Below are 10186 nucleotides of genomic sequence, written 5' to 3'. Positions count from 1 at the left end.
AAATTATATATGATATAAATAGACTTTTATCAAGAAACAAAGAGTGAAAAAAAGTCTCTCAAAATCTTTAACGTTCAATTTAAAATGCAATATTGCCATGATTATATTTACATGCAATATTGTCTTTTATACATACAATTTAAATTTTATTTGTATAGAGCATTTACAACAGCCACCAAGAAGAGCAAGAAATCTTAGAAACAAGAGCATTTAATCTAGGACATTGCAATAACAAACAGCAATAAAAACAGTACGTGTACAAACTGGTTTAAGTTTCAACATGACATCTATTCCAAGCTAAAGAAATATTTTGCCTGAATTTTTTCGTAACATTCCCATTAGGTTCTGAAAACTGAATGTTCTTTCAACAGTCAAAATGTGCTTTTTATATTTTTCATTATTATTATTTTTTGTTGGTTCTGCAAGCATGAAATAAACATAATTTTGCAAACATTAGTGGAACGTTATTCTTGAATGTTCTCTGATCCAAGCAGTAACATTTGAAAACATGATGAGGAGGCAACGGTGCACAGTGTAGAGATCACCGCTTCATGCTGCAAAAAATATGATTAATTTTTATATTAAAGGCTTTGTACAAACAGTCTATTACTGTTACTGCAAGCAAACACTTTTCATATATATAACATTTATCAAAACATGCACATTTAAATAAAACACTGTAACTCTCTCCCTCTTTCTCTCTCAGTCTGTCAGAGCGTCAGTGTGTGTGTGTGTGTGTGTGGGTCAGTGGGGAGGACGCAGCGCTCTCGTCTCACTCCTGCTGGTCTCAGCATCTCCACTCTTTCGTCTCTCTGGTGTGAGTGTGTTCGTCTGCAGATCGGCTTGTGTTCTGAAGGAACGTCTCACTCACACTGGATGTATAAACGCTGGAGGAGTAAAACCACAGACGTTCACCATGTTTACCTGAGGACATCTGCTGCTGGACCAGCGGGGCATGTTGTCACACTTTTCCCTCCGGTGAACAAACCTGGAAATCTGGACATCGAGATCACGGGACGCACACTGAGCTCTGTAGCGGGGCATGTTGTCACACGGTGTGGGGTAAGTTGTCACAGTGCTTTATTGACTTGGATATCTGTCTGAAGTTGTCTGTCTGATCATTTTGCTCTCCTTTCATCTTCACATATATTTAATATCGCAATATCTTTATCAACATAGTAAATATAGGTAACATTTTAAATGGCTTTCAGCAAAATGTGAATAGGAAACAATTATAAAAATGTGTTAAATCCATAAATAATTTACAAAAAGATCAAACCATTGTTTTTGACCAGCTGAAATTGTTACTGATGAATTAATATCAGATTAAAACCTATTTGTGACAACTTGCCCCAACCGGGCTCTTGCCCTGAGATTGGAGAGCTTGTGTGAAGTCACCATGTGGATCTGTGTGTCTGCGTTCACACACTCTCACCACGCATCAGAAGTGAATCTGGATCTGTAGAAGAGTTTGTCAGACCGCGGTGGAGAGTGTTTCCTCTGGACCGTCAGGACTAATCACAGATTAGAGTCGCTCAGCCGTGATTTTAACGAGTCCTGCAGAGATCTGACCTGAGACGCTGGAAAAAAACTCACTCCATCAGCCATAGTTAAGATCGAGGTTTTTAGGATGATAGATGAAGAAATGTGCACTTCATATTGTTCCCTCCTCACTAACAATCCACACATGAGCACTCTGAATGTTGAAATGTGTCAGTTTTTGTTTCAAAGTTTCAAAGAAAAAATGAAACAATGTTTCGTTTAACAAGATGCTTATAAAACACTGAAATGCTTTCATGTTTCAAATTTTAGCCAAAACATATTACAAATATATATGCCAAGTTTATGTTGAAATACAAAATATGTCAAGTTTTAACCAAGATTAAAAATGTTTTCCAGGTGCAAGAAAATATACATTTTAAATGCTTTTTAAAAAGTATATTAATGTTTAATAAATATACATATGCCATATTGAGATGATATATATTAAACACTGTTGCACTGAGACAAATAAAAGCTTGAGCCGTTCCTTATGAAGAATCACAGCGTTAAGAAACAAACAAAAAAAGCTTTGTCCCAAAACCTTGACAAAATTGAGACCTCGGGACCAAAATAAATGATAAATAATGCATGATGTGACCTCTTTAAAGCATGCTGATGAATTATGAATGATGAATAGAGCATATTTCCTAATAATCTGAATAATCAGCCCGTTTACAGGGTCACAGAGCAAAACCCTGGAGCTCAGAATGCCAGTGAGTTTTGTCGAATCATTCAGGAGAACACCTTTATCAAGCTCATTCTGAGAACATTTGTGGAAATATTAATAATCTTGTCTCCTGAAAACACATGAGGAAGATGCAAGCATCTAAAGTCTCTTAAATCAAGATCCAAGATTAAGCAGAAACTCTTTATTTTGATCAGTTTCTCAGAATGCAAGCCTGTTGTTCTGCATTCATTTCTGATGGAAGAGGGTTTGATGTTTGAACTGGTGAAGCATGAGGAAGAGCTTCAGTCAGCAGCTTCACCTGAGACTCTGCAGCGCTGGAGGAAGCCTGACCGTCACTGCAGAGCTCAGGGACATTAGACACGGCTCAGATCACTGCGTACACACACACACACACACACACACACACAGAGACACAGACACACACAGAGACACAGACACACACACACAGACACACACAGAGACACAGACACACACACACACACACGCTGGAAAGTGACATGAGACAGGAAACACACAGAGGTCATCACTTTCATTACACTGCAGCTCTTAAATATGTTGTTAAATATAAAAGAATAAAAGAACAGCATTTATTCAAATTATAAATCTTTGCTATCACTTCTTAACAATTTAACACGTCCTTGCTGAATAAAAGTTGTAATCTTTTGAACTGTATTGAATATTGTTAGAAAAGATTTCTTTCTTAAATAAATGCTCTTCTTTATAAATTTTTATCCATCAAAGAATCACAGATTTCTACACAATCGGAAGCAACACAACAGTTCCCAGCACCAATAATAAATCATCATATTATCATGATTTCTGAAGATCATGTGACACTGAAGACTGGAGGAATGATGCTGAAAATACAGCGGAGCATCACAGAAATACATTCGGTTTTTAAGGGGTCATATGACGTTGCTAAAAATAGCATTATTTGGTGTATTTGGTGTAATGCAATGTGTTTATATGGTTTAAGGTTAAAACATTTGTATTTGTGTATTCTCTTTCTTCCTTTTTTCTTTGTTTCGTTTTTATAACGTTACTGCCTAAGGCTAATGATGTGACCTGTTCAATCAGAAAAAAAGATTCACAAACTTGCTCTGAATTAAAAGAATGTAAAGTTCTATTCGAAATCAAACGATAAGTTCTTACTCGACACGTGGTTTTCTTAACCTTCTAGCATATTTAACTTCTCCGGTGATAGCAACGGTGTGACCTATTTCACATGTGGGTCAAACTACAGCAACAGTGCTTACACACTCATATATTTAATTATTTGAGCAAAATTATATGGGACAGTTTAGTAGTTGCTGGATATTGGTAAGGGCTAAATTATATGCTTTTAGTGAAAGAAAAACACCAAAAATACACTTCTGACAGTTTCTTTATGTGCACTTATTTTTTTCTATTTGCATCTATAGATTTAAATATGTAAAGAGTGTTTCTCTTATAAAACACCAAATGTTATTTCTCTCTGTATTCTGACAGTTTGTTCATATTTCATTCACACTGATTTATACAACATTTTACTCCCAAAACCCGGTGAACATGTTCGGTTTCTGACAGTATTTTTCTGATTTATGGAGTGATACAAACAGAAATTCAAAATCCCCTTTTGAAAAACCTTTAACTCTAATATGATAACAGTGTTCACATTTATGTGCTGGGAATGTATGCAAATGAGTGCATATTTAAATAGATAATGTGTCATTTGCATATTTAAATGTAACATTTCAGGAAGATTGTAATATATAAAAAAATCAGTTCTTGTAATGAATCTTGGGGATCTTGGGTGATAACTAATAGTTTGTTCACCTTTCAACTAAAAACTACAACTTTTAAAGCATGTAGCAAGTTTTTTTCATTAAAGATATGTATTATTCTATTTAATATCGCAATGGACTTGGACATTGTTGTTTTTACATAATTGATATATGTTTTCCAACATAATTTATAATCAAATATAACACCCCAAAATTATTATTATTATTATTAAGTATAAATTACTTTCTGTTTCCTCATTGTTAATCTTTAATTTAACTAAGTTTTACTCAAATTCAGTGAAAGTCTATCATCAAACCATTTTTTGAAAACCATAAATTCAATTTCCACTGTATTCAGAAACTGTTTTCCCCCAAACAATATAAGTTAGTATCATCAGCGAACAAACCATTTTTTAATACTTTAGACACTTCACAAAGATCATTTATGTAGAATAAAAATAATCTGGAGCCTAGCACCGAGCCTTGCAGAACACCACAAGTAACTTGCATTACAGTAAATCTGATCGGACATTATTTATTTGTACATTTTGATATCCGTCATCTTTCTATCCAAGCAAAGGCTTTCCTCTCAAACCATACCTCTCAAGTTTCATCATTAATAAGCCACAATCAATAATGCCAAAAGCTTTTTTTCAATCTAGAAACACCTCCAAAGTAAAAGTTTTGAGAACTAGGAACGAATTCAATATGGTATGGTAAGAAAAAAGATGCCAGTTTCCACTTTTACATAGCACTAACTTTTCATTTAAAATTACTTGGGAATATGCCTGTTAAAGGTACAATTTGTAAGATATTTGCAGTAAAATATCCAAAAACGACTAGGCTAGTGTTTAATATTTCGTCCAGCTGATTACTAACAATATCTCTAATGTTTTCAACTAGGCTACTTGTAAATTATGAGTTATGAAAATAAAAATAAAAAAGGCGGAAGTAGCTTCGTGTCAAACTTCAACTAGAAAGATGTGTGGTTTGTTTGGAGGACAATATTTGTCTGAGATACAACTATTAGAAAATCTGGAATCTGAGGGAGCAAAAACATCTAAATATTGAGAAAATCATCTTTAAAGTTGTTCAGATGAAGTTCTTAGCAATGCATATTACTAATCAAACATTAAGTTCTGATATATTTACAGTAGGAGATTTACTAAATATCTTCATGAACATGATCTTTACTTAATATCCTAATGATTTTTGTCATAAAAGAGAAATGTATAATTGTGACTCATACAGTGTATTGTTGTGTATTTCTCCAAATATCCGTCTGTGACACTGATGACTGCTTCTGTGCTGCAGGGACACTGATGGACTTCAGCACTAGACCCATCAAGTCAAAACAAAAGATGATTATTCTTGTGGATTTGATCCGTCCGTTCACATCTGTGTAGCTGTGTCACGTTAAACGCATCCAGAAGGCACATGCACTTGTCCTCGAGTGTTTGTTTGGTTTGTCTTCAGCGTCTGACTCAGATGATGTAGATTTATCATTCAAAAGAAATCACTCCTCCGTTTCCCTGGAAACAAAAAGCCAGAGGCATCAGTGATGAGCATCAGTGTGTTCTGTTCCATCAGCCGCTCTGCAGAACTCTACCTTTTATGTTTCATGTTGTGAGGAACTTTAATTCACTTGCAGAATTAATAGACATAATGTAATAATTACACCATCTAACTGAATCTCCTGCTTTGACAGTCAGTCAAAATCATCCGTGAATTCTGACAAAAATATTTTTTTTTCAAGTATCAAATAAATGCCAAATATTTCCTGATTTCACAGTTCATGTTTATTAGCGACCGATTCTCTTTTAGAGGCTGTGAAATGGACTAATATGTGCAGATGATTTATGTTGTGTGTTTCTGGTGAAGGTGTGTTGTGCAGATGAAATGTTGAACAATCTCAGCTCTGCCCTCCAGAGGCACTGATGATCACTGAACAATCAACCGTGACTTCACTGTCTTTCCAGACTTTATTTCTAATGTTATAATGATATAATGACTGCAAATGAGAAGACAATAAGTGTAATAGTTTTTACATTCGCTCTTGCCATTTAAAATATAGCGATCTAATTACTTTTTAGATGATTATGATGATATTCTGATGAACTAAATCAATGAACCTTCACAAGCAAATCTTACTCATTTATTTTTAAGAACTCTAGGTTAAGAAACTTTTAAGTGTGCATTAAGGTTTCTGACAGACAGTCTCATTAGATGTTGTATCTAAAAAAAAATACTTTCTAAAATTAAACCAGTGCTATTTTAGTATATAGTATTACAGGTTTTATTAATGTTTTGATTTTTATTCAGTTTTCATTTAATTTCATTCTTTAACATTTCATTATTAGTCATTTTGTTGAACTCTTTTAACATATTAGTTTCTTTTAAATGTGACTAGTTTGGTTTATTTTATTTTTATTTCATTATTTAAGTAAATTAGTAATTAAAATTATTTCAGTTAGTTAAAAGGCAACATTTCTCATATTCACTTAATTTATTATCAGCTTTATTTCTATCAACAACAGTTTTAGTTTTAGTGAAACTATTCTTATTTTAGGTTTAGTTTATTTCAAGTTAAGCTTTTCTGTGCTTCAACTTAAATTGATTTTAATTATTTTGCGAAGGCAGCATTTATAATTTTAATTAATTTAATTGCATGTATTTATTTATTTAGTTTTTCATGTAACATTTATCTCTCCATTAAAAATGTTTTAAATTCTTATTTTAAATTAACAATAATAACCATGGATTAAAGATTCAGAGTATTTATTGATTGGATTCATTAAATCTTTTTTTCAGAACGCTTAAGTATTTATCTTACAATGATATTAGTGATGCCTTTCTAAAATACGTTAAATAAGTTAAACATATTGTTATTTCTGCGTTATATCCAGACTATTTAGGTTTATTTTATTTATTCATTCATTTTTAGTGTTTATTTCTTTTCTGTTAAGAAATTTTAAGCACTTCAAACAAACAAACCAAAAATATTAATGTTGCCTTACTAACTGAAATAAGCTTACGGTTTTCATCTAATATTCTTTAAGTGTTGTAATAGTTTTAGTCTCTGATTGTGTTCCCTGGAGATCCAGACTCTGACGTGTGGTTGTGTTTCTGCAGGAGATGCGAGTGAATCACGATGGACGGAGAGAAGAACGTCACTCTCAGCGCAAACGTCTCCGGCGTGCACAGCCTGTGGGAGGCGGTCACCATAGCAACCGTCTCCGCCGTGGTCAGCCTCATCACCATCGTGGGGAACGTTCTGGTGATGCTGTCCTTCAAGGTGAACAGCCAGCTGAAGACGGTCAACAACTACTACCTGCTGAGCCTGGCCTGCGCTGACCTCATCATCGGCGTCTTCTCCATGAACCTCTACACGTCGTACATCCTCATGGGCCGCTGGGCTCTGGGAAGTGTGGCCTGCGATCTGTGGCTGGCTCTGGATTACGTGGCCAGTAACGCGTCTGTGATGAACCTGCTGGTCATCAGTTTCGACCGCTACTTCTCCATCACACGTCCACTGACGTATCGTGCCAAACGGACCCCGAAGCGAGCGGGAATCATGATTGGATTGGCTTGGCTCGTGTCTTTCGTCCTCTGGGCTCCGCCCATCCTCTGCTGGCAGTATTTCGTCGGAAAGCGAACGGTTCCTGAAGGACAGTGTCAGATTCAGTTCTTCTCTGAACCTGTGATCACGTTTGGCACGGCGATAGCCGCCTTTTACGTTCCCGTATCCGTCATGACCATCCTCTACTGTCGGATCTATAAGGAGACCGAGCGACGCACCAAAGATCTGGCCGAGCTTCAAGGAGTCAACTCTTTGAACGATCCAGATGCACCGAATCAAAAGACTCGTTCGTGTCTCACTTTAAAAGACGAGCGGCTGACCAACTTCAGCTACGCTTCATCCGAAGAAGAAGAGCGTTCGGCTTCTCCTTGTGTCTTCAAAGAGACGAGAAACAAAAAGTGCATTTCTTATAAATTCAAAGACGTTCGTTCTACGAAGAGCGCTAATGGAGAGGAAAAGCCCTCTTCGTTGTCGTCGGCCGAGTCTGTGAACGCACCGTCTTCCTCCAAACCTGTGGAAGGCACGCTGAAGAGCCAGATCACCAAGAGGAAGAGGATGGTTCTGATCAAGGAGAAGAAGGCGGCGCAGACTCTCAGTGCCATCCTGCTGGCCTTCATCCTCACCTGGACGCCCTACAACATCATGGTGCTGGTGTCCACCTTCTGCTCCGACTGCGTGCCGCTCTCGCTCTGGCATCTGGGATACTGGCTGTGTTACGTCAACAGCACCGTCAACCCCATGTGCTACGCTCTGTGCAACAAGACCTTCCAGAAGACCTTCCGCATGCTGCTGCTGTGCCACTGGAGGAAGAAGAGGAGCGAGGAGAAGCTGTACTGGAGCGGAGCGAAGCCTGCGGCCGGAAACACTCTCAGCTGAGAGAGAAACTCTCCTCCACTGCACAGACTCACTTCCTTGAAGCGATGCACTACCATTCAGCTTTACCTGTTTCTGCTCACTAACGCTGCATTTATTTGATCAAATATTTTGACAAATGATTATAATTTAAACCATCTGTTTTCTGTGTGAATCTGTGTTAAAGTGTAATTTATTTCTGTATTTTCAGCATCATTCCTCCAGTCTTCAGTGTCACATGATCTTCAGAAATCAGAATAATATAATGATTATTAAAATAATATAATATAAATCATGAAAATATGATCATTTACTGCTCAAGAAACATTTCTGATTATTATCTGTGTTGAAAACAGTTGTGCTGCACAATATTTCTGTGGAAACGGTAAAGCTACCATTCAAAAGTTAGGGGTAAATAGCACTTTAAAAATGACTACTTTTAATTCATCAAAGAGCCATTACATTTATAAAAAGTGACTGTAAAGAAATGTAAAATAAACTTTGTTCTTTTGAACTTTATTCATCTGTGAATCCTGAAAAATCTAATGTAACATTGAATCAGTAAATCATCATATTATTCTGATTTCTGAAGATCATGTGACACTGAAGACTGGAGGAATGATGCTGAAAATACAGCGGAGCATCACAGAAATACATTACACTTTAACACAGATTCACACAGAAAACTGATGATTTACATTAGAATAATATTTCAGATATTTTGACAACTAAATTTATCCTTAGTGAGCAGAAGATACTTTTTTTCTAGAAACATTAAACATTTGTATTATTCCTAACAATAAAAATTGTCCTAAAATGACAAAAAGCTCCATAAACATGTCTCAAAAGTATCAAGAAAATGGCTCCTTTAATCAAATCTTTGCTTTATTTGAGGAAGGAATAATTCAACCAGCTTTGTATTATTACAGCAATGTATTCCAGCAGCCAGATCACATTTATTAGTCAGCAAAAGTCTGTCAGATGATGAGTCATTATGTCATTTGTCTGATTTTTGACAGCTCCATCTCATGTAGCACTTTTTTTTCTTTAATCTTTTTTTTTTTTTTTTTTTTTTGCATTTTTACAGCCAATTTTTCTAGCAGTGAATTTTGTGTAATTATCTCTTTAACTCTGTCATAACTAATAATAAGATAATTTCAGTCAATGTAAGTTCATCATTGGATTCTGCAATGTTTATACATCATCTATCCTTTATGGAAATAAAAACCCACATGTCAATATCATAAGAATATGATAAGGACCATGTTTCATGAGTGCAGAACAAACACCCATCAGAGATGATTTTACTCATGTGTGTCAGTGTTAAAGGGCTAATGTTGTATTTCAAAGGCTTGATGTCAATTGTACCACTTCAGATGCCTTATAGTGCCATTATGAGAACAGAGAGAGCTTTACTGATGGAAGGAAACTCAGAAACGACTCTGAAGATGCAGTGATTCTGGATATTTGTTGTGTTGATGATGTCAAACGAACAGTTTAATGATCACGTGTGATTTGTATCTATAGGTGCTCAGAAGATTCTTTCAATGTGCTGGAAACAAGGTGATCAAAGATGCCAGAACTTTCTATTTCTGCTTTATTGCTCTTTTGTTCCCTGTAACCCGTGATCGTTTGTGACTTTATATCAGTTTCACAAAACATTTCGGACACTTCGCTACAAATTAGTCTGACATTTGATGTTTATTGAATAAAATAAAATATTTGATCCAGATTAATCCTTTGATCCTTTTATATGTAATA

At 35.7% G+C, this 10186-nt stretch overlaps 1 protein-coding gene across 1 annotated transcript; it reads left to right on the top strand.

Annotated features, from left to right (window-relative positions):
* Positions 1-756: 756 nt before the first annotated feature.
* LOC113117806 (muscarinic acetylcholine receptor M5-like) lies at positions 757-8570 on the top strand. The gene is made up of 2 exons (XM_026286735.1): positions 757-1062; positions 7126-8570. Exon 2 carries the CDS (start codon positions 7145-7147, stop codon positions 8447-8449), a length of 1305 nt encoding a protein of 434 aa, XP_026142520.1. The 5' UTR covers positions 757-1062; positions 7126-7144; the 3' UTR covers positions 8450-8570.
* The last annotated feature ends 1616 nt before the right edge of the window (positions 8571-10186 follow it).

Source organism: Carassius auratus, chromosome 17 (assembly GCF_003368295.1).
Source record: "Carassius auratus strain Wakin chromosome 17, ASM336829v1, whole genome shotgun sequence".
In the NCBI taxonomy this organism is placed as follows: domain Eukaryota; kingdom Metazoa; phylum Chordata; class Actinopteri; order Cypriniformes; family Cyprinidae; genus Carassius; species Carassius auratus.
This window is presented reverse-complemented; position numbering and strand designations above follow the sequence as displayed.